General features: G+C 40.9%; 2 protein-coding genes and 1 pseudogene across 5 annotated transcripts in view; all 3 read left to right on the forward strand.

Annotated features, from left to right (window-relative positions):
- Positions 1-8,807, forward strand: part of sorcs2 (sortilin-related VPS10 domain containing receptor 2) — a 115,202-nt gene extending 106,395 nt beyond the window's left edge. For 2 of the 4 annotated variants that reach the window (XM_088415193.1, XM_088415167.1), the window contains 14 exons: positions 1,124-1,244; positions 1,360-1,493; positions 1,565-1,684; positions 2,108-2,279; positions 2,890-3,076; positions 3,191-3,324; positions 3,393-3,516; positions 3,608-3,720; positions 4,366-4,488; positions 4,588-4,687; positions 4,771-4,815; positions 5,508-5,607; positions 6,725-6,966; positions 8,533-8,807. In XM_088415193.1, the coding sequence (XP_088271319.1) occupies positions 1,124-1,244; positions 1,360-1,493; positions 1,565-1,684; positions 2,108-2,279; positions 2,890-3,076; positions 3,191-3,324; positions 3,393-3,516; positions 3,608-3,720; positions 4,366-4,488; positions 4,588-4,687; positions 4,771-4,815; positions 5,508-5,607; positions 6,725-6,938 (1,687 nt within the window). In that variant the 3' untranslated portion in view covers positions 6,939-6,966; positions 8,533-8,807. The remainder of the gene's footprint in view (positions 1-1,123; positions 1,245-1,359; positions 1,494-1,564; positions 1,685-2,107; positions 2,280-2,889; positions 3,077-3,190; positions 3,325-3,392; positions 3,517-3,607; positions 3,721-4,365; positions 4,489-4,587; positions 4,688-4,770; positions 4,816-5,507; positions 5,608-6,724; positions 6,967-8,532) is intronic. The other 2 variants (XM_088415175.1, XM_088415184.1) reach the window with 2 other exon arrangements.
- Positions 8,804-14,139, forward strand: LOC148428859 (intraflagellar transport protein 57 homolog pseudogene; annotated as a pseudogene).
- Positions 14,140-15,044: 905 nt separating this feature from the next.
- LOC148428860 (equilibrative nucleoside transporter 2-like) lies at positions 15,045-23,801 on the forward strand. The gene is made up of 13 exons (XM_088415207.1): positions 15,045-15,308; positions 16,218-16,281; positions 16,349-16,430; positions 17,090-17,244; positions 18,701-18,840; positions 18,904-19,038; positions 19,139-19,236; positions 19,323-19,392; positions 20,683-20,864; positions 21,385-21,508; positions 21,578-21,663; positions 21,863-22,062; positions 22,220-23,801. Exons 2-13 carry the CDS (start codon positions 16,250-16,252, stop codon positions 22,329-22,331), a joined length of 1,416 nt encoding a protein of 471 aa, XP_088271333.1. The 5' UTR covers positions 15,045-15,308; positions 16,218-16,249; the 3' UTR covers positions 22,332-23,801.
- Positions 23,802-24,061: the final 260 nt, after the last annotated feature.

The raw sequence follows: 24,061 nt of genomic DNA on the forward strand, positions 1-24,061 counted from the left end.
AATTTGGCATATGTCATTCAGATTCATTTTGAGGGTTTTTTTTCTTCTTCCAAAATGTGTTATTGGAAAAAAGCGTATGAAATCAAGGGATTAGTCGACGGTGGTCACCATTGTAAGATGAATGTGCTAAAACCTAAATAACCTCATCAAATTTTGAGCTACCTCAGTGTATTATATATTACTTGAAAGGCAATCGACTATAAAATGAGATTATATCAATATCTCGAGTTTCATTTTCCGTAGCATAAGATTTTGTGAAAACACGTATAGTTAAAATGTCCGCCTTAATAAGAAAGTTTTGCAAAAGTCTGATAAAAATCATGGTTACTTGAATCAGGTGTGCCGGATGAGTGTTACATGGACAACAGCAGAGGTGGGCACTTTGTAAGCTCTGACGGAAGCTATCAAGACACCAATGGTCTGCGCTCAATTTGCCTTTTTCTCTGATTGGCTCTTGGCCAGATAGACGTTTTTTCAATTCCCCAATTAAATAAGTTTGTTTAGTAAATTCAACGTCAGCAATACTTTGTTTTACTTGTAGTGAAATTTAGACAAATGTTAATGAAATGTGGGATAATGAAAATGGCTTTGTTTTCGTGTTACACTTATATGACTGTTATGTTTTAATTGCAGTGTAACTGAAGAACCACAGACATGCTGTTAATTGTATGTGTAAGGACAAAAACAGAAAAATACAACAAAAAGAATGAGTGCAGATAGAAGTAAACCAGCACCTGACGAACAGCGTACTAGAAAAAAAAAAAGTCAGATTTCACAATCGTGGTGCAGACTCTGAGCTGGTGGATGCTCTGAAGGGACGTCAGGCAACTTCAGCCTTTCTGTGTGGAGTTTGCATGTTCTCCCCATGCCCAGAAGAGTTTTGTTCAGGTACTCCGGTTTCCTCCCACAATCCTAAAAACATGGATGATTGGTATATTGGACACTCCAAATTGCCCGTTTAGGAGTGTGAAGGTTTGTTCTTCTGTGTCCCCTGTGATTGGCTGGCAACCAGTTCAGGGTTTACCCCGCCTACTGCCAGATGAGATAGGCGCCAGCATGACCCACGACCCTAGTGAGAATTTATTTTTTAGATTGAGCGGTCTTTGTGCTTTTTTGTGTCCAGCGTGTTTGGCCACATCAGCTACAGGTCCGACTGGGAACTGGTCAAAGTGGACTTCCGGCAGTCTTTCCCTCGACAGTGTACAGAGGACGATTACGAGTCCTGGCAGCTCACAGACCTGCGGGTAACACACACACACACACACACACACACACACACACACACACACACACACACACAGAGACAGGCCACATTATGAGTAAGTAAAAACCTACTTACTTCTCTTGGGTTCTTCACAGGGTGAAAATTGCATCATGGGCCAGGAACGGACTTTCCGGAAGAGGAAGGACAATGCGTTCTGCGTCAAAGGGAAGAGTTACACCTCGGCGCTCGGGACCAAAACCTGCCAGTGCACCGAGCAGGACTTCAACTGGTGAGCTCCAAGAGAGTGGAAGTAACCATGACGACAGAAATCTTCATTTTTCTTTTTGTTGGCGTGGACAGCGACTATGGTTTTGAGCGATCCCAGGCCGAAAACGGACGATGCTTTGCCAACTTTTGGCACCACCCGGACTCGCCGCCGGACGACTGCCACCCGGGTCGAACCTTCGAGTCAAGCACGGGGTCGGTGCAAAACTTTGAAATACATATTTTTATTCTTGTATTCCTTGTCTTTGCCCATTCCAAAATTACACAACATTTAATCTAATTTAATACAACATAGAAAGGATGATCAATAATAAAAATCTAATATAGATGTGCTACATAAGTCATCTGGATTGATAATCAAAACTTTTTTTAATAACATTACAAAATAAAATGAAAATATATCAAATGGAGATACGTGAAGGCAGTTACATGAAATTTCTAACATAATGTAATGGTTTTGGAAGCTGTGACAGGAACGATACTTTTTTTAATTTTCAAATTGAAAGCAAATGAATTGAAACATAAAGCAACTTATTGCTAAAAATTGTTATAGTAACTCATTTTCAGAAAGAGAAACTCTTTGAACTGATACACTCATCCTTTTCTTTTTTTTTCCAGGTACCGCAAGGTGGTGTCCAATGTGTGTGAGGGAGGCCTGAACAAGGCGCAAAGTGCCAAGCAAAGCAATTGCCCTCTGCTGCCCCCTAGAGGACTGCAAGTGGGCATCAAAGGGCAGATGCTGGCTGTAGCCCCGGGTGATGACGTCACATTCATAGTCCACCAGGAGGAGGTAGTGTGAACCACTTTTCTCCCTACAATTTCTACATTTCTTCTTCTACATTTGATCTAAATCCCTCCGAGAGTCATTCCAGAATTTAAAGCAGTTATGTTATTAATATAGTATGTTTTTAGTATGTTTTTAGTATGTTTTTTTTGTTTGTTTGTTTTCTGGCAATACCAGATCAGGGTGAAATTGACTTACAGAGTCACTATAATACAATTTAGCAATAAGTCACTTCATGTTCCAATTGATTTACTCTCCATTTTAAAAGACAAATTCACTGTTGCCGTCACAGCATTACAAAGCATTAGATTTGCTGATATCTGCAGAAAACACAAGATAATCATGCACCCCTAGGGGTACTCGTAGCCATATTTGAGGGATTATTTATTAAGTAACACGGCTGCGTGTATATTAAGACAATCTCACATCATAATTATAAGTATTTAAAATATGCCTGCAATACTGCATACTCCCAAATAAGGTTAAAATCACTGTTTGTTTTGTAAATGTATCATCAGATGGGAAGGAAAAAGGGAAAAAAACGCCAATTTAAGAAGTGCCCAAGTGCTGTAGCTATTTCAGATGTTTGACCTTAATGCCACTGATCCTCGCCCAGGGTGACACAAGCACCACCAAGTACCAGGTGGACCTGGGCGACGGCTTTCGGGCCATATACCAAAACCTGACGGTGACGGATGAACCCATCCAGCACCGCTATGAGAAGCCGGGTGTCTACAAAGTTTCCGTGCAGGCGGAGAACTCGGCGGGTCACGACGAGGCCAGCATGTACATCCAGGTCACAGGTTAGGGCGGCATTCGTAAACCGTGCGCTCTGGCGACCTCTAGTGACACAAAGGTGCATTATACTCCGAATGAAACCCATTCTTCGTTTTTAAATGTTCATGTCCCGCACGTAGCCCCTCTGCAAGAAGTGCACCTGGAAGTGATCCCCATCGCCGGGAGAAACCACCAGGTCAATCTGACGGCCGTGGTTCTTCCCGCCGAGGCCAACATGACCGTCTTCTACTGGTGGATCGGAGACAGCCTGCAGGTAAACGCTCCGTGGAAGCGATCATCAACATTTTGCGGTAACTAACGTCACGTGTCACTTCCGCGCAGCCCAAGTTGACTCTGCACAACAGCATGCTGACCAGCTTCCCGGAGGAAGGAGAGATTTCCGTCAGCGTCCAGGCGTCCAACGGGAGATCCATGGTGCAGGATACCCGGGTGGTTCGCGTCTTTGGTAAAATGGCTTCTTTCTTTTTATTTAGTCTGTCACAGTGTTGAGCCGCAAGAGACATTTTTGGGGACAAACATGTGTCCTGCCCTGGCAGAAACCTTCCACGTCATCCCTCTGAGCTTCAGCAGGCACCTGGACCGCTACAATCCCAACATTCCGGAGTGGCGAGAGGACGTGGGTCAGGTGGTCACCAAAATACTGGCCAAGGTAAAGGACACTTGAAATTAGGGCCCCACCAGAAAAAAACATTCCAATACTTGGTGCTTTAATACTATAATACGGAAAAATTACAAGCAGAAGATTTGAAAATTGTACTCTACGTTTTACGTTGTGTATAAATTTATCACAGAGAGAAAAATGGGCAAAATGTGGTCACCTTTTTTGTATTTTCTTTTTTTTTTGAGGGAAGGAGATGTTTGAATGTTATTTTCTTTATCTCGTGCTGCAATGTGGTTATATGGAATTTCAACAAAAACATTCAGGGGAAAAAAAACTTTTTAAAAGCTAATATTGGCCAATGGATCAGTTAGAAACTTGAAATTAGGGCCCCACCAAAATGTCCAATATTTTTCTGGATAAAATTATCTTAAACAATTTATCAGACTATTGATTTTAAAAAAATACAATGAATAAAACCTATTTTTCTGGTCTCCTTGTACTAAAATGAAGATAAAGACATGAATTACAAGCAGAACATTTGACAATTTTACAATACAATACTGAGCAAAAAAATAGGCAAAATTTGGGCAACTTTTTTGTTAGCGGAAGTTTGAATGTCATTATCTGCCATTATTTGATTATCTGTTTTCATGTAAATTGATTTAGTTTCTTGGTGTATAATTATCCCCTCAGGTTACAGGTGTCCCCCAGGAGTCCCTGGTGACTGTAGTGAAGGCGGGCCTGCCCACTTCTGCCGACCTCTACGTCCTCCCCATGGAGAGCGCGCCTGCAAAGAGAAACGCCTTTCCCGATAAGGTGAACGTCTTAACGTTTGGTCTTTCAAGCGCATGCAAAAGAATCCAAGTACAGTTCAGTTGTATTTCACTTTTAAGGGTTGTATTTTGTGGTCCGCAGCGTATTCCAGCCATCATGCAAGCTTTCAAAGACCACAACGTCAGCTTTGTGGTGCGAGGGGGTCTCCAGGTTCTTGTGCTGCCAGCGGACCCAAACGCAGGTACTGGGTTTATCTCTGCTTAAATCTATGCAACATTTTTTTTTGTTTTTTTTAAATGGCAAATTATTGGTTTATTTTCAAAGGGTTAGGTGTAAATGCTGTTGAGTCCACAGTCACAACAGAAATTGGTGCGTTCATCATTACTTTTACTGCTTTCCTCTTGGAGAACTTCCAATTTTACCTTTTTTTTCCCCACCCTGGTTTCCTAACAATCCCTCATATCGCACTTGGCTTCATTGCGTGAATGCTGAGAGATTTGGGGTTATTTTCAAGTTGTATTACTTCTGAGGGATAGGGAGAGATACAACTGCGTCTTCAAGCTGTTTATTGCGACTTGACAATTACAGCCACACAGATTTGCCTGAAGAAAGGTCACTAACAAATAATACAAAATCTGATAGACAGGTTAAAGAATGGCATAAGCAGTAAGGAATATTTAAACACAAATGGTGGAGCAACATGTACACAGGCGACCTAACTATACTCACAGGACAATGTGCGTGTGTGTGTGTATATATATATATATTTATATATATATAAAACACACACATATATATATTTGTATTCTTGTATCTCCATTGTATGTTTTTATAATACTGCCCCCTGGGGGCATCTTTGCATGTTGTCCGAGGGTGGCTGAATGTTGTCATTCAATCCTGGCTTCTCTAAGCGTTCACCAGCCTTTTAGAGACTTCACCTCTACTTTCTAGATTGTTCCCCTGGATTGTACCTTAAGATGTCCTGCAACTTCCGTTGGGAAATGTTTGAAGGTTTGATTCAAGCTTTTGTCAAGTCCTTTTTGTTTTTATGTTGTCATCAGGTCATGGAGCTGCTGGAGGTCCTGGCGTTTGGGCCGTCGCCGTTATTTTCCTCATCAGCGTCGCGGCCACGGCCTCCTTCATTCTCTACAAGTTCAAGAGGTAGGTGTCCTGTCAGAGAGCTAATCGTATGCTCCTTAGCTGCAGAGCTGGCCCAAGCCTAAGCCTGGCGTATTTCAAAATAAAAAAGTGAAATCTATGGATAAATATTTTTCTATGTATAGCTAACTATTAACAACAGAGTCAGAGCTGCAACACGTTTGTATTAATATGATCAGCAGAAATAGAGGGCTCCAAAATCCAAATTTGCTTGCATCTCCATGCATGCATGGGCTGGCTCTGCTTATGTGGATCACTTAATGAGGATGATGGTGATTTCTGTTGATTTAGTTTATATTTATTTATTCATTTATTTTAAAAATATATTTTTCATTTATTTTTTTTAATTGTATTTGTTTATATTTTTCACCTTAACACAATAAATATATATATATATATATATATACACAAACAAACAAAATATAACTAAACAGTTCATTTTAATTTTTTTATTGATAACAGTTTAAGTAGAAAGAACAAAGAAAGTAAAATTACAATTTTTTTAATCAAAAATCTTAAAGCCTGGTAGTCATTCTGCAAAAAAAAAACTGTTTCAGAAATAATGAAATTTTTCACTTTTGCATTTCACTCAATAGTTTTCTTTTATGCCTGATTTCAACAAGACATAATTTAGGATGTTATAAAACTGACACTTGAAACAAGAACGTTTCTAAAGCATTGTATAATGCAAGATCATTGCAAAACAAAAATAAAAAAAAAAATCATGTGCAAAGACCCACTCGCCAATTTTCCTGACCTTATCTTAACTTTGCCAACCTCCCAAAAACACTTCATCCATTCAGTGTGTGTGCGCTTCACCCAGAGAAAGCACAAATAGGGCGCAATGTTTTTTGATTTTCTGTCAAGTTCAGCATGGACAAGGGCTTCTCGCTTTAGCGCGCCTCGTCGTTGCGACCCAGCGTTGACCCGGTACATCGCTTGACTGCATGTCTTGTTTTCACCCACCGGCAGCACCTCCTTGCTCGCAGCCCCGTCACCGAAAAAGTCACTTGAATGAAAGAAAAATGGAAAAAGAGAGCCCCCTCTTACAAAAGCCCCCCCAAAAATCCTGCAGTCCTTGGCTCAGGACTGAGGAGGTCTATCCCCCGCTGTTTTTCAGGAAGCTGCCGGGCAGCCGCAGCGTTTACGCCCAGATGCACAACGAGAAGGAGCAGGAGATGACCAGTCCGGTCAATCACAGCGAGGACACGCAGCACATCATTCAGGGCGAGGAGTTCATCGACGACGACCTGGACTCGCAGACGCTAGGTAATGCGGGAGGGAGCCCCACCTTCCGCTCCCTTATACGGACCACCACTAACCACTGCTACTAAACACCGTGCCACTAAAACACATGCCAAGGTACTTTTTTTTTTTTTGACATTCTTTACGTTTTCATGTTAGTCATCAAATCTTGACCGGATCGTAACGTTAGCGTTTACAATTGTCACGCAATGTTAAGTTATTTTTAAGTGCATAGATTCTAAGATGTGTGTTGGGTTGGGCAAAAAAAAAATCTTCATAATAATGAGTGACAAAATCGCAGATTCATTCATGACAGTCGAAGGTCAATCGCACACTCAAGTGCAGTGGTTCTCAACCTTTTTTCAGGGATGTACCCCCTTTGAAATATGGTTTTGGCCAAGTACTTCATCAATGCAAAGCATTTTTTAAAACATGCCATCAGTGTCTGATTTATTCATCTTTCAAACCTTTTAAACATCATTTGTATTGGTCCACAAAAAATAATCAACATAAAGTGTCCTTTTTTGATCAGATTTGTTATTAAGAAGAAATAACTTCATTATTAGTCAATATTTGTCCACAAAAAAAATCCAAATAAAATGTCAGACCTTTTCTCAAAGACAAATAATTATTAAGAAATATTTGTCCACAGAAAAATATTCAACTTAAAGTGTCCTCTTTTGGGATCCTAGTCGAAATGTGTTCACAAAAAGAAATCATTAACTTGACAGGAAACGAGAGGTGGCACGTGAAAAGTTGGGTCAAATCATTCTCGTATGAGGGAGAATCTGGCATGTTAAAATAATAAAACCGAATAACCTACTGACATAAATCTGTTTTATGAACTGATATTTTCCTGAAACATTTCATTATTAATTTTAATATTAAAAAGGTATTTGCATGTTTGTTAGTTTTATTTAAAATCTCGAGTACCCCCTGGAGTCCCTTCAAGTAACCCTAGGGGTACCCGTACCCCCTTTTGAGAACCCCTGCTCACTGATGGACACCGATTGGCTGTCATTGTATTTGTCATAATGCGATAGGCTCCTGTTGTGGGTGGGAGGGCAGAAGGAAGATGTGTAAATGGAAGCGCATTGATGAACAGCAAATTTAACTTTTGAAAAATTGATAAAATTAGATTGATATGGGAGGCGGTTCACATTTAGCCTACCACATCAATGCAAAGCACCAAACTGTGACTGGAGCAGCAGATGATTAAAACATGTAAAATTTCAAAATGCAATGATTCTGACATATCTCTGTGATTGCAGCTGGAGGTGTGAGATTTTTTTATACAAAAATAATCATTGTCCAAATTTTGGACCATATAAAACCATTGTAATTACAGTTTTTGAGATGCATTTCAATAGTATTTATTGCATTGATTTTCCTGTGATTTTTGCCACATTCCATTGAGCGGCTGTCAAATTGTCATAAAAGAGAAAATTCTTTGTTGACTCGTGTTTTACCTCAAGACATTAGGTGGCGGTAGAGACCAGTTAATGGCAACGTCATCGTCAAAATGTTAAGTCATGCAAATAAAACGTAAAAATGATTCTACTTACAGTATTTCGGTCACGTTAAGTTCTAAAATAAATGACCAAGTAATTTGATGATTTTCTTGAGTCCATGATGTCACCGCCCAGCCATCTCAAAACTCCTGACCCTTCCTCTTGTTGCTAGGCAACCATTCAGGTGTGGTCCTGAGTGTCAACTCCAGAGAACTCCACAGTTACCTGAGCAGCTGATTGCTGCCATGGCGACGGCTCTCGCCAGCACAGGGATTTCACTCCGCCTTCCTCTTCCTCGGACACCCCCTCTCCCCCCTCCCCCACCCGCTCTTTGCCTCGTCACTTCCCCATCCCAAAACTATGGTGGGAACCCATTTCGAATGAGAACCTATTCCGAAGGATCGCAGCTATAAATTCCACCCTTCTTCTCATGGGAACACCCCCCCCCCCCCCCCCCCCCCCCCCCGAGTATTAACAAGAAAGTTGGCGGCAGCGCGGAGGGAAGGTGTAGTATTTTTTTTTTTTTTTTTTTGCTCTATCGGCCTATATTAGGCCTAGCGCGCAGTGGCAAAGGGTTGATGTAAATTGTGTAAATTTGATTGTCCACTTTGTTTCACTTGGGTGTTTTACACAGCAACTGTGTTGTTGTTGTTGTTGTTTTTGTGTTGTTTTCTTTTTTTTAAGTGACCTTTTCGCAGTGGCGGGCCTTAATGTCACCTCACAATTATAGAAGCCATCAAAACTAATCATGCAACTGTGCCACATCCTGAAAATCTGTATTTATCTAAGAAGACAAAAAATAAAAAAGAATCAAATATTTACAGTATTAGAAATGCAGCTCACGATCAGTTTGAAAAAATGCTGACATCATTGTGGGAAGAAAGTACAAATGTTATGCTCATTTAGAGTAACATTGGCCTGCTGATTCCAGCTAATTTTTTTCTTGTCGTCTAACCTTCCAGATAAACAAAATTCCATTGATTGGCTGTCGTAAGACTTGCCAGCTGATTACAATTGGACTCATCTAAAGCTACATGGCAACTTGTTTGTGCATTCACAACTGAGACGGTGCGGTGAAAGGTGTGTGCAGCTCCCAATAGGTCAGTTATATCTGCACGAAAGCTAGCATGGTAGCAATAAAGAGAATTAGTGTTGGCTTTTCACTTACGCTTTCTCTTAAGTTCTATTTTTCCTGCTTTTTGTTAGCTTTAATGTTTTACTTATATACATACACATTTATTATACATATTTTTCATTGGGAAGGTCCTATAGCGCAAAATTTTTAACGCAACTGGAAAACAGTGAGATTCCACATCCATTGTTAGAAACAGCTGCCGATCTGAAGTCAACAAAAACTGTTTCCCCGGTGTAATTAATTGAAATAAAAAGAGCCAGCACTGATTCTGAAGCCTCACTCCAGATTGGAGTGACATCGCCACACACACAAGATGAAATCTAATTGGACAAAAAAAAAAAAAATTGAGCACCCACTTGAAGTTGAGAGCTTTCTCAGAATGCACTTAGTGTAAAGTCAAACAATTTCCTGGAACAAATATTGTGGTACCTCTACTTACAAATTAATTTGTTCCAGAAGTCATTTCTTAACGTGAATCCTTCGTAGGTACAGGCGCTTATGTAAAAAGCACTGGTGTATTGAAGAGAACTTTGTTTAGGTCGTTTTATATGGATGTTTTTATTTCACATTTCCAGTCATCTGGGCATAAACTATTAGTCTACAGTAGCAACAAAATTTATTTTTGGACAATTTTGAGCACCTAAGTTTAAGGTCATGTGAAGTACTTCCTGTTTGTTGTGTCGTACAGCCTTGTCGCTAATGTGCTAACGATGTGCTAATGATGCTAACGTCAGACGCGACATTCAACTAGCGATTCAAGAGAAAGGACTTTTCATTCCTAACAAGAAAGAATATTTTCCCGAAGTAGCATTTTGTAAGCTGAATTTTTCATAACTATAAACATTCATAAGTAGAGGTACCACTGTAGAAGAATGTAGGTTGTAAATGTTGGCTAGTGCTTGTGATCATGTTCAGGATAGCAGACAGGGGCCGCCACTGCTTCTATGAGTTGGACAAAGCACTTCTTTTATTGACATGTATTTTATTTGCCACTCAATAATCTGTTTTTATCGGGGACAGACTGGGAATAATGTCATGCCGTTTTGATACAATTGCAGTGAATACAATGAATATGGATATTTTTGATACACTCGTCATATATCTCTGTAGACACTTTTTGGAAAAATCTCCACGTTGTGTGGCTGCACTAACGGTGTTATGATGTTCTAGTCACATGTATTGGGACACGAACAAGAAAAAAAAGGGACGATTTTGAGAGCTTTCGACAAGAAATGCTAATTAATAATTGATGACTTGAGAAGGTGTGTCCCAAAATTTTTGATAGCAGAGCAGTTAGACTCAGCTTCATGTTTTTGTACATATTTTTCTGCCTGCCCTTTGTTTTGTAGTGGTTTGCCCCATGTGATGTAGTGCACATGGGAAATAGGGACTTCCAGGAAGGATGTTCACGTGACGGCACCGTCAAACTTCCAAGCACAGATACCCCTGTTATTTTTCCTCGTTTTGATGATTTGTAAAATTTGATTCATTTTTCTGTTTTTTCAGTTTCTGCTATTAAAACTATCAAAATGTCCTCATCGGAAAGCACAGAGCACTCCTGGAATAAATCACTCCCAATAGCACTGCCTTTCTTCTTGAGTGGCTAAGAGCCTCGAGTGCACTTGGTTGCTGAAAGCGTTTACTGACTGTGAATTCTCGAAAAATGCTAAGGACTTAAATCCACATTCGTCAGGGAATACAGAGCGCGGGTCAGTCGCGTCAGCTAGCAAAACAGCTAATGGAAATGCGCTAAACGCATTCGATACAGTCGCTTAAAACTCTGATAGTCTAGCCAACAGTTTCTGTCCTTGGTTACTTCTTATCAGAGTGCAAAACTTTACTGCTGTCCTTGTTTTTTTTTCCCCCCACTACTGTGCAAAACTTTTCTGCTTTAAGACCAAAAATGCTAACTAATTAATTTGCAGGCCTTATCAGGACAAATTATGTGTGGATCAGTCGCATAAGCTATAATAATAAGCGCTAATGGGAATGGACATAAAAGGCACCAAAAAAACAAATCTTGACACTAATGTGACGTAGCCCTTGCTTACTTCGTACCACTGTAAAACTTCTATAAATCCAAAAACCCAGGCACCACAAAGTAACTTTTACAGTATGCCTTTATTGCTTCCCATATTCAAGCTACAACCTTTTGAGATAGTAATATGAAAATGGATTTAAATTAAAAAAAACTAAAGGGTTAAATCTGGAGACTTATCAGCGAATACAAAGCCTGGATCAGTCAAGTAAGCTAGCATTACGGCTATTGGGAATCACCCAAAAATCACCCAAGCTAATAGTTTATGTCCTTGGTTACTTACCACCACTGTGCAAAACTATTGCTATAAATCCAAAAACATGGACATCTTTCTAAAATAATAATAAAATTATCCCTAAATTAATGTTTTCTTATGGAGGGTAGCTGACACCCTTGACTCATGCTTATAAGCCATTTGAGCACTGTAGTGATAACTGTGACCATTGGATGGCAGTGTTTCCACACATAAAATATAGTTATTACCTATAATTCAAGGTAAGGAATGGAAGTCAATCTTTCATACAATACCCCCCATATATACATAGACATAGCTGACAATATTCTGTCGGCCTTGACAGATGAGTGAAAATGATAAATATACTGGCCTTTTAGAGGTCTGCTTTTCGGATAACACATGGCATTAAAAGAGTTTTAACCCTTTCGGCTGCAAAGTAGCAAAATTTACAGTATCGCTTCATCGCTAACCATATTCAAGCTACAAACTTTTGAAAGAGTGACATGAAAACTGAACATTTTTTAGAAAAAAAACCTCAGCGCCTAAAGTGTTAAATCTGCAGGAATCAACAGAGAATACACATCAGCTAGCGTAACGGCTAACAGAAATGAACTAAAAACACGCAAACAAAAAAAATCATTAAAAATCTGCGATACAACCTAGCCAAAACTGTTTCTGTCTTGGAAATTTCCCACCACCGAGCAGAATTCTGCCGCTACAAGCCCCACTAACAAGCACTATGACATCATAAACAGAAGCCCACACAACACTTCTGAACAGAGACGACAAGCACTTTGATGACATCACCGCGGCGCGGCGGCACACCTCTCCACAGAGACGACAACCGCTCTGTAAACATCGCAACAAGGCGATGGCCTGCCGCTTCTCGACAGAGATGACAGGCCTTTTCTCTTCTCTTCGATCAACATCAACCAAGTGGATCCATTGTGCGCCGGGTGCACACATGGCCCACCACCGCCGCGGCGACGAGGATGACCGCGGGCCCGGAGCAGCTTACGAGGCCTTCCTGGCCATGGAGCGCCTGCTGGACAAGCTGCACATTTTAAACTACCAAGATGAAGTCCTGGCAAAACACAACATGAGGAACCTGACCAGGCATTACTTTGTGTCCAGTCCCTACCTGGAATCCAACCCGGGGGAGCAGTTCTACATGTTCACCATCATCGCGGCGTGGCTCATCAACGCGGCGGGGAGGCCGTTCGTCGAACGCGCCGAGTGCGGCGAACTCAGCGCCACCATGTCGGACATTCTGGCCGAGCTGCGAGCGTTCGGCGTCCGGGTGGACTTCCCGCCCTCCAAACTCCTGTCCGGTTCGGGCGAGCACGTGTGCTTCGTGTTGGACAGGCTGGCTGAGGAGGCGCTCAAGAAGAAGGGCTTCTCCTTCAAGAGCCCGACGTATCCGAGCGAAGACGCGGTAGAACCGCTTTTGGTGGAGGAAGACCTGGAAATGAACGTGGAGGAGGAGGTGATCGAGGAGCCCGACGACGAGGAAGAGCACACCCTGAACCTGGAGGCTCTGAAGTTACGAAGCGCTCACCCCGAAGCCAAGATGTCCTGCGTCAACACCGAGATCCTGCAGTCCATGGTGGACGCGGCGGAATGGTACCTGGAAGTGGAGCGCGTCCTCCCGCAGCTCAAGGTCACCGTCAAAAACGACAACAAGGACTGGAGGATCCACGTGGAGCAGATGCACCGGCATCGGGACAGCATCTCGTCCTCCTTCAAAGAGGCTAAAGGCTACCTGGAGAAGCTTCAGGAGGACATCGGGAAGACCTTAGAGAAGGTTCGCAGCCGGGAGAAGTACATCAACAACCAGCTGGCGCACCTGATCCAGGAGTACCGCAACGCTCAGGCTCAACTGGGCCAGGTGAAGGAACAGTACCGGCAGGCCAGCGAGGGCCTGACGGAGAAAGCCTGCGTCCTGGCCGAAATGGACGAGGAGCTGAAGCGAGTGAAGCAGGAGACGGAAGCGAGGAACAGCAGCGTTTCGGACGGTGCGCCGCTGGTCAATATCAAGCGTTGCATGGCCAACCAGAAGCAGGAGATGGTCCAGCTGGACAAAATGATCGCCAGCCAACGTTTGCAGATGAAGAAAACAAACTGTTTACAAAGCACGCACGATATCGTCCTCACGGAGAAAACGTACTTTTCACACTCCTCACATATGTGGACTTGGGATTCTTGAAACTCACCCCATCTCACCAATCGGACAGTTAACTTGGTTGTTTCACCAGTTTATATAAACTGCTTTTAGTTGATTTTTTAAAATCTGGCTACTCTACATTATGTTAATGTACATAAACCAGTGTTTCCCCAGTTTTATTGAGCAGAGGCACATATTTTGCATGAGTAGAATCTTGTGACAACAATAAAAAATGTAAAATGCCGTGAGAAAAAAATAAATGCTGGCAAAAATTGTCAATTAAAAAAATGTCAATATCTGTTTATCGTTAACTAATCTTGTCTGTTTACTCACCAACTTCCTTTAATGTCAGAGGTGTAGCACATCAGTGAGGGCTTGATGTTACTCAAACGTTCGATACAGATTTTCTGCAGGGGGGGGCGCTACAGTGCTCTTTTGTAATTGTATGCGATAACTTTAAAATACAGAAATATTCACCAGGTGGGTGCAAAGTTTTGTGCACGATAATGAACAAAACAAAAAAACTGAAGGAGCGCTGCTGACTCATTTTCTGGGAGAGAAAAAAAAAACAGGAAATGGGCCTATCTTTCCTGGGAACTAAGACTGATAGTCAAAACACAGCACCAAGAAATCCAAACAAATCAAAACTCACCTATATTTTGTAATCCCATTTATCTGCAAACTGCATTGACCTTGTTCGCCACTTTGTTTACAAATTAGTGTGTCAATTCCTGTTAAGTCAACGAGAAATGAGACACGCACTCCTCTCAATTCAGATGCATTGAATTAAATTGACCTCAAGTAAGGTTAAAAACGTGATTTTTTTTAAATAGAATATATGTAATTTATTTTTTATTAATGTGGTTTTAAGCAAACCAATGACCTCTTATTTCAAGCTTTGCTTGACGGTAAACTTAAACTGGAATAGGTCGAGTTGGCGAATAAATAACAATCTCGTTTTTTGTAATTATTTTTTTCGCCGTCTGACAAAACGACTCATTGTTGTAAATTGTTTTTTTTTTTAACAATGACATCAATATTGCCGTTGCCATCAGAGAGCGCGTAATGATGGCGTCACGATTTTACGGGCCGAAGGTGACGTCAGACCGGAAGTGCTCATTCCGGAAAATGGTTTGGCGCCCGTGGTGCCTTCAACGCCGCGGAAAAAAAATCGAGAGCCATTTGTGTGTCTGATCGCGTGCATGTGTTTGTGAGCTGAACCCCGGCCAAACGAAATCGGGATTCAGTCGTGACGCCACGGAACGAAGAAGCGACCAGAATAAGCATTTTTGTGGATGTTTTCACGTCTCCATTATACGCGGGAAGCTGACGCATGAGACGACCGTAAAGTGGCACACGTTTTTTCTCGGTCTCAGGTAAGCACCTTTTCTTTCCTCCATAAACCACGTAACCTCAAATGTTATTTTCGTATTCAAATCCAATAAATGTGTCCTCCAACTTTATCGAAGGTCGACGCGTTTGACGATAATCTTGACCAAAATGCACGTTTTATTATCATTTATTTTTGAAAAAAACACGACTTATCGTTAAGTTCAAAACACAGCAGGTGTTTGCTAATAACAAAAGTACAGTATAGGGGACCCCGGATATTCGCGGGGATAGTCAAAATTCGCGAATCATTGAAGCCTACAAAACGTCGTGTTTTTTTTTTTTATCCTCACAAAATATATCGAATAACGCTGATAAGTCTCCAAAATATTTTTTTCCATGACACCCAACCAAAAAAAAAAATTCAAACAAATAAAGCATTCCAGAAACAGATGAATCCGCGGTTGCCAAACCGCGAGTATGCAGGTGTCCACTGTACTTAACAAGAAGCAATATTCTCGCTTGAGCCATCCCTTCTGATTCTTCCTTTCTTCTCTTAGACCCTATTTTTTACTCTGCATCCTTCCTGCCTTGATTATCTGTTCCTCTTTTGGTATCTGTTAAAAAAAAAAGTGAATTTAAAAAGTGTACCTTCAATTTAGGTAGCTTAAACGTGCATTTTTTTCTCCCCTCCAATGTGTGATGCACGGTAGTTCCAGAGAAGCAAAGTAGTATGAATAAAGCAGCTTACAACTGTGCAAGCAGCACGCCATGTTACCACGCCGTTGCTGGCCCCTTCCTGTGTATTTTTGCACTTCTTTCATTGTCCGTGATGCACACATTCCTTCTCTCCTCTCACAGTGCAGCGCGCAAAGTAAGCAGACTGCTTTCGGTAAGGCTTGTGTTGAAAAGCCCTCAAAAGGGTGGCTTAAATTTCTTCACCTTGTGTCCTTCAGTTTGGTAACCACAACAACAACCCCGCACGAGAATGAAGGGACGGAAAGACGCGCCCTCGGACTGGTGAGTCCGAATTTTATTTACACTCCAAGCATGTTGCTCAAATATGGATTCTTGTATTATGTTACAGGGGCTGCTTGGTAGGAATATGTTTCTTTATCCTGGGCCTGGGAACGCTGTTACCGTGGAACTTCTTCATGACTGCCTCATTGGTAATAAAAACATAAAAAATCAAGGAAGTTTTAAAAGAAATCACTTTTTTTTCCATTTAGGCCCGCCTTTCTTTCTTTTTCAATAATTTACTTCAAGTATTTTTTGCAATTGAATCCCCTCTAACCAGCACAAAGTATTTTGGGATGAAAAAATTGTGTCCCGGGCATCAAATTTAATTTCATCCCATCCAAAGTCATCATTGGAAAGTCCTCGATGTCCTCTACTGAGCACATTAGGACTAAATGGGATAGATCCATTGAGTCAAAAGATATAGACTGAAAACGATTAGGCTGCTTCTCAGGATGTGGGCTCCAAGTAGACATGTCACATGATGGTGTTTTAGCAAGTGCTCATGGTGTGAACCGCACAGAGCCCCTAAGTCTATACCCTAAGACTGATAAAAGTAAATCATGTGCACACTCGTGATCAAACATAGCATGCAAAGCCTGTTTTTACCAGCTCGCCATAGGCTTTTTGTCTTTTTTTTTTCTCCTCCTCCTGTGTGTTGCATTCATTCTTCCATACTATAGTCCACAATTGGTATTATCCTCCATCATCATGAGACGTTAGTTCCTTTCAAGTTTGTTCCTCTTTTGAAAAAAATGTGCTTCAACAGCGTTGTTTTGTGTCCTCTCCGTGTTGTACCACCCGTTCGCAGTATTTCCAAAGCCGACTGAGCGAGTTCAACACCACATCCAACGTGACCGATGGCAGCGAAAACAACTACAGCAAGTACTTCAACAGCTGTATGACGCTGCTGTCCCAGCTGCCCCTGCTGCTTTTCACCTTGCTCAACTCCATACTCTATCAGAGGTCGGTTGGCCATTTTTACTCCAGGTCACACGGGGTTGCAGATTTGTGCTATAAATAGTTGGCATTTGGGTGAGATCTCAGGATGAACCTGATCTGTGAGTGTGATCAAAAATTTGATAAAAGACAATTATCAAATAGATCGAATGCCTGTTTTGAGTTTTAGCGGTGTAGCTCCTCGTTGGAGAACAGAAAGCTGTCCAAAATGGACATTCAAAGGTCATGGAGCATTTTAGGGTTGGGTGAGCATTAATCATTAGCTTGACTTTTTTTTTTTTTTCTTGCATTAGTACACATTAAAATGAATATGTTTTTTCCTCTGTGTTAGGACAATTCACATTATAATGTTAACTTTTTCTCTTTTTTTTTCCCTCAATTGTGTCTTTTTTTTTGGCAACCACTTAATTTTCGTCATGACAAAATGTATCCTAATGTTAGTTTGTAATTTAGAGAATAATGTTGAAAAATGTCCACATTTTCTGACATTACGGACCAAATCAGTAACAGAATCATAATTCATGTTTTTGCAATTTCTACCACACCGATTTGAAGTGGTGTCCTGTTTTGAAATAATACGGATGGAAGTGTTTTTTTTTTTTTTTTTTTGGATTGGTATTTTTTTTTAATCTGGTATAACGTTAGCAAAATATTTAACAATTAATTATTAAGTGGTGTGTTACAGTCCTATCTAGAACTTATTTTTATCAAGAAAATTACAAAATTAGAATGAAAATGACTAATTTTGTGAATTTATGCACTAACAGCCTCTTTGGACCCTACTTAAGCCCAAAGCAGAAACATTAAAAAATATATATATTTATACTTTTTTTTTTTTGATAGTTCAATTTTCTTTTAATAGTATCTCATAAGATTCAGACTTTTTTTCATTTGATTACTACAGTTGAATTACTGTAAAATAACAGCATTTTATGACAAAGTTTGTCTCTACTTGATTCTATTGATACTCCAACCTGATTGATAATTATATTTACTTAATTAGCACCTGAAACTAGTAGTGCACTCTTGTCTGCGGTGAAATTGGAAATATATCGTAAACTTTCGCAAACATACACAGTACACGTTGTGACTGTGAGAGGTACATGGAGTTTTATGTTTGTTTTGAGTTTTTGGTATGTGTGTGTGGTTTGAGTTCATCATCTCACTTCAGCTGAAAAATGAATATCTGGAACTTTTAGCGTGACGCAAAACAAGAAATGGAATTTGTATTTGCAACAAACGGAAGATGGTGGCAAGTATTAAAGATGCATCTATCGTCTAGATTTTGTCTAAAAGCGAATTGATTAAAAATAAATACTAACATGAAGAAAGTAATTCAATGTTGATTAAGAACAAATCAATGCAGGCACTTCATTTATTTGAGTGGGCCGCGTAGAATGACGTCACAGGCCCCGATTTGCCCCCCGGGCCTCGGTTTTGACACCCGTGCTGTATTACCCAGGATATCGGAGGCCATGCGCATCGCCGGGAGCCTGGTTTGCATCCTGTTGCTCTTCGCCTTCACGGCCGTGCTGGTCAGGGTGGAAATGGACACCTACCGCTTCTTCTCCGTTACCATGGCCACCATCTGGTTCATCAACTGTAAGCGACGGTCGCCGCCGTTTGGCATCGCCCGCTAAATAACCCGCGGCGGCCGTCCCGCAGCATTCGGCGCCGTGCTGCAGGGAAGTCTCTTCGGCCTGGTGGGCATGCTACCCCTGAGGTACAGCGCCATCTTCATGAGCGGCCAGGGACTCGCCGGCACCTTCGCCGCGATGGCTATGCTGTTAGCCAATGCCAGTAAGCGCGCAAACACAAATTCCTCCGGTTGCCCGGTAACAGAAAAGCTTCGTTAATCAGATCATCCTCGGCGTGCGTAACGTGCTGCGTTGTCCTTCAGGTGATGCGGATTCAAAGTCGGCGGCGTTGGGCTACTTCATCACGCCGTGCGTGGGAACGCTGGTGACGCTCTTCTGCTACCTCCTCCTGCCCCGCTTGGTCAGTATTAAGGAAAAGACAACCATATTTTGTGTTCCTTTTACTGAAAAGAAATCAAATAAATCACCGGGGTGTTTTGTATGCAGGAGTTTGCCCGTTATTACTTGAAAAAGAGCGCCAAATATGAGCCTGGCACGACCGATGAGCTGCTTACAGGTGAGCGCTTACGCTACATTTTTGACTTTTCAATTGACAAATGTCAAGCTCTTCATTTGTTTCGATTTCTGTTCTATTTATAATTCATGTTTATTTAATACGCTCCCAATTTTGCTGGATACCTGCTGGACTATGACAATAAAGGCATTCTCTTCTATGACCTTCCCTCGTTTATGGCGGGGGTTACATTCCCAAATATGCTAGTCATGTCCTGCTTCTCCAAACCAATATCGATAACTGATAGGTTGTTTTTTTGTTATGCTTAAGATAATGATTGAACTATATACAATGTTTATTTCTGCAGCTTAAATTGTCCATATTGTGGAAATTCAACTTTTTGAAGATTTTAACTGTTAAAGTGTTCATTTTGAAAAATGCCTTTGATTTTTCTGGTCAGTCGGTAACTGAATCTAACTTTTTCTTCTTTTTTTTTTTAATAATCGATTTTGGGGTCCGATTTCAGCAAGGTAAACCAGTGAAATAGAAAAAAAAAGTTTTTTTTTGTTTGTTTTTTTTTTTGTTTTTTTGGCCTATGTCCCCTTTTTAAATTTGCTTATGCATAAAATGAACTTTTTTTTACTGGTCTGAAGTAAAAGGGAGAAAAATAGTGAAGTAAACCTGCAGTAGAAAAAGTTATGTTACAGTATAAATGAAAATCCACAATTATTATTCTTTGTTTATTTTCTTTTTCTTTGTTTTTCCTTTTTTTTTGGTTAAAAAAAATACTCAAAAAATAATATATTTTTTGACTTGTCCAATTTAAAAGTAAAAAAAAAAAAAAAAGTTGGTTAAGCCTGCAATAGAAAAACGTATGGTCCAAATCCACAAAAATATATAAATATAGAATTTATTTTTCTTTTATTCTGTTATTGAAGTTTTTTTTTTTCTTTGATTAAAAGAAAATACATATCAAACTTTTTTTGAAAGGTCCAACTTGAAGGGAAGAAAAATATTGAAATAAACCTCCAATAGCAAAAGTTCTGGTCATAAATGAAAATCCACAATCGAGTGAAGCCACAATAACCAAACTGGGACGTAGCTAGGGAACACCGTATTCTATAATGCCATCCGCAATTGAAAAAGCTCCTCACATTGATGCATCTGCGTCCGCTTTTGTTGACTTTACCACTAAAGCCCGTGATTAGGTCCCTCGATTACTGTGAAATTCAATCAATTTGAGAGCCATTATCTCGTTAGGCCTCCATTCATCCGCGCACGCTCGCACAAAGGCGAACTTTGTTTGACGCACGCGTGTCACACTGGCCGCGCGTCTCCGTGTGTGTTGTCCAGCGGAGAGCGCGGCGTCGGACAAGCGCAAAGTCAACGGCCGCGCCAACGGCTCGGTGGCCGGCTCCCCCAACAAAGATGGCGCTTCGGACGAGGGCGAAGAAAGAAGCAAGGAGGCTTTCCTGTCCCTGGAGCAAGTGGAAAAAATGCAAGCAAAAGCCTCCATCGTCGAGGTCTTTAAGAAGGTGAATATGGACACGTGACATTTCTCAACATGGAAGACAGTGAAAACATTTTAACTCATTCACTACAATTGACGGCATAGACATCAAAAATCCATTTTCACTGGTGATAAAATAGTTAAAATTCTTTCACTGCCATTGACGGCTGTATGTCATAAATCCATTTTAATTGGGCAAGCAGTGAATGTGTTTGGGATGTTTTCTTTCACAGCGCCTCTTCTCACAATTCTCTAAATTTGAGCTTGTTGTAAACACTTTGTCATCCCTATTTGACGTTTACTGCGGAAGTGACATAAAACAAGAGAGTTAAACATTGCATGTATATTTAACTACCAAAACCGAACCATATAATGGTCATCTTTACAGATGTCCCTTAGCTTAATGCTAACACACAATAGAAAACAATGCTGCCTGGCTAACAGAGGTTAGCATACATCTTAAAGTATTCTATGTGAAAATGTTTAAAAAGCCAATTGCGCCTCGAAACTATAAGACATTCTTCCGTTTTTAAAATTTGCCTCAGATCTGGGTGATGGCGTTCTGCGTGACGTTCGTATTCACGGTCACGCTGTCGGTGTTTCCCGCCGTCACCGTTGATGTCAAGACCTCATCCCCCGATTTTGAGACGGTGTTACCAGGAAATTGGGGTATGGTTTTGCAATGTTTCTTTGTTTTTTTGAATAAATGATCCAATTATAACACCCCTCCCCCCACAGAGCGTTACTTCATCAACGTGTGCTGCTTCCTGACTTTTAACATCAACGACTGGCTTGGTCGCACAGTCACCACCTTAATACAGTGGGTGAGTCCCAGATGCATCTGAGAAGGAAATCATGGATTGTATTTGTTGGTCACAATCATTTAATATGGACCAATCGGCGCAGCGCTCCCAATTTTGTTTTATACCAGCCATACAATAACAATAAATGCATATATATGTGTGTGTGTATATATATATATATTATATGTGTATGTGTGTGTGCGCGTGTGTGTGTCCTCAGCCCCGCAAGGAGTCACGCCTCTTCCCGGCGCTGGTGGTGTCTCGCGTCATTTTCATCCCGCTGCTGATGCTGTGTAACGTCCAGACTCGCTCCTTCCTGCCCGTCTACTTTGACTCCGACATCACTTTTACCATCATCATGGCCCTCTTCTCTATCTCCAGCGGATACTTTGTCTGTCTGTCCATGTCCTACGCGCCGCAGTGAGTCCATAGAGCAGAAGTAACCACAGCACTTTTAGTGAATGTGGAAGTGCGCATTTAATTCAAGTACATTTGTTGAAATGACTGTCACTGCTTGCCAGGTTCGCCCTATAAAAAATGGCTGACAGTTCAGCTGACTTTGGCTCTCTGTCATCAGGTTGGTGGAGGCCAAGGATGCGGAGACCGCCGGATCCCTGATGACCTTTTTCTTGGCTCTGGGTTTGTCCATCGGTGCCGCACTGTCCTTCCTGCTCCGGAAGCTCGTGTAGTCTGGCAAAAAAAACAAAAAAACACACGCAGATGCAAGCATGGTTGAATACAGTGGTGCCTTGACTTAAGAGTGGCTCAAATTAGGAGTGTTTATGAGATGCAATTTCAGGAGTTTATTGAAGGGCACCATCAAGCAAAAGTCAGAACGCTCATACTACATTATGTTTGGAACGTATATTGTGCATGTTTTTTTCATCGTGTTTTATCCAATAGTGTGCAGTTTGGTTTTGTTAAATATGCATCTTTTTGTTAGCTGCTGGAACTTCTGAATTTTAAATTGTTTTGCAAGCTGGGTAACAGAACAAATTCAAATTTCAAGTCAAGGTACCACAGTGCATACAACTCAATAGGAATAAGAAACATGTCTGATAGTTTTTATGCATCTTTTTTGGAAGTATTTATTGACTTTTTTTTGGCAACTGTTTTTATATTGCTCGAAAGACAAGGGAAAGCGTACATGTGTAGAAGGGAATCGCTTTTAGCTGTCTTTCGCACCTTTGCGGTTGTCTCCATGCTGTTTTCAAATGTAACGCGGAGCTGTGAAAACAGCTAAAAGCATAAGCCAAATTCAGCGTCACACTGGCCGCTGTAAAAGGACCATGCTGCCCTCTAGTGGAGCATGTGGGACTGCACTTCATTCATTGAGAACGTGGAAAAACGTTTTTTGTTTTTGTTTTTGTTTTTTTTTGCGTAGCTTAGATAAATGAAGAAAGTTACATTTAACTGTACTGAATAAATTAATTTGTAGTCCTATTGAGTGAAATTGCCGGGGAGGGATGGCTCGGTGGCGTAGTGGTCATTTCCCAGCCGAGAGGCTGCGGGTTCGATTCCCCGACCATCGTGACCGTGTCGTAGTGTTCTTGAGCAAGACGCTGAACCTAGTTGCTCCTGATGCTGCGTCTACTAGTTAGTGTAAAGCGCTTTAAGTACCCAAGGTAGAAAAGCGCTATATAAGTGAAAGTCCGTTTACCGTTTAAATTGGACAAAGGAATATCTGCGTTGGATAAACTGCAGTAATTGTGTAATATGAATAGTATTTCTTTATTTTGGCATAGCACTTCAATTTTTAACTGATGACTAACAATCGTCAGGTGTGTCCTTTTTATTTTTACCCATGCACTGTGCCTCACATACATAGTTTTGCTTGAATGCCGGTAAGCCTTTCTTGATCTAGAACATCCGTTTTTTTTCTTAGTTAAATCTTCTGCTGAATATTTCAGAGGTTTGTACAGGAAAAAAAAAAAAGATCAAATATGTACATGTTTTTAGTCACACTTGCCTAAAGATTGCGCTTTGGCAACAGTTCAGTGTTTACTGCTTCTGCAAATCTCCAAAAACTTGCCGTTGCGTTTGCAAGCAAACGTGTTTGTGTGTACTGTACATTTTTACTGGACTATGAGTTACACAAGGGAGGCCACGTTGAGTGTGACTCATGTCACATTTAGCTGTAAATAAAGGACTTGAAGTGATTCAAGGTCGTGCTTTTGTTGACTGGACACAACATGAGGTACATATTTTGTATTTAGCTTAGCATACAGCAAAAAAAATAAAATACAGAACGGTATTAAAACGCTTAGCTTGCAGTTGTGTATTTATACTACTTATGCCTAAATGATTCCTTGATATTTTCAGATACTTATAACAAGTGAATTTTAAAGTTGCGATACATAGGTAGAAAAATCATTGACCATTGTGAACTTCAAGCGCCGACCACTAGATGGCGGCAACA

The sequence above is a fragment of the Hippichthys cyanospilos genome, chromosome 1 (genome assembly GCF_059441005.1).
Source record: "Hippichthys cyanospilos isolate Australia breed blue-spotted pipefish chromosome 1, RoL_Hcya_1.0, whole genome shotgun sequence".
Taxonomy (NCBI): Eukaryota; Metazoa; Chordata; class Actinopteri; order Syngnathiformes; family Syngnathidae; genus Hippichthys; species Hippichthys cyanospilos.

What these genes read in the sequence shown, in the direction of transcription:
- LOC148428860 (XM_088415207.1), top strand. Translation starts at nt 16,250, where the DNA reads ATGAAGGGACGGAAAGACGCGCCCTCGGACTG. An exon ending in CACCATCTGGTTCATCAACT is followed by an intron (nt 18,841 to 18,903) that starts GTAAGCGACGGT and finishes GCCGTCCCGCAG; the next exon opens with CATTCGGCGCCGTGCTGCAG. An exon ending in TCCATGTCCTACGCGCCGCA is followed by an intron (nt 22,063 to 22,219) that starts GTGAGTCCATAG and finishes CTCTGTCATCAG; the next exon opens with GTTGGTGGAGGCCAAGGATG.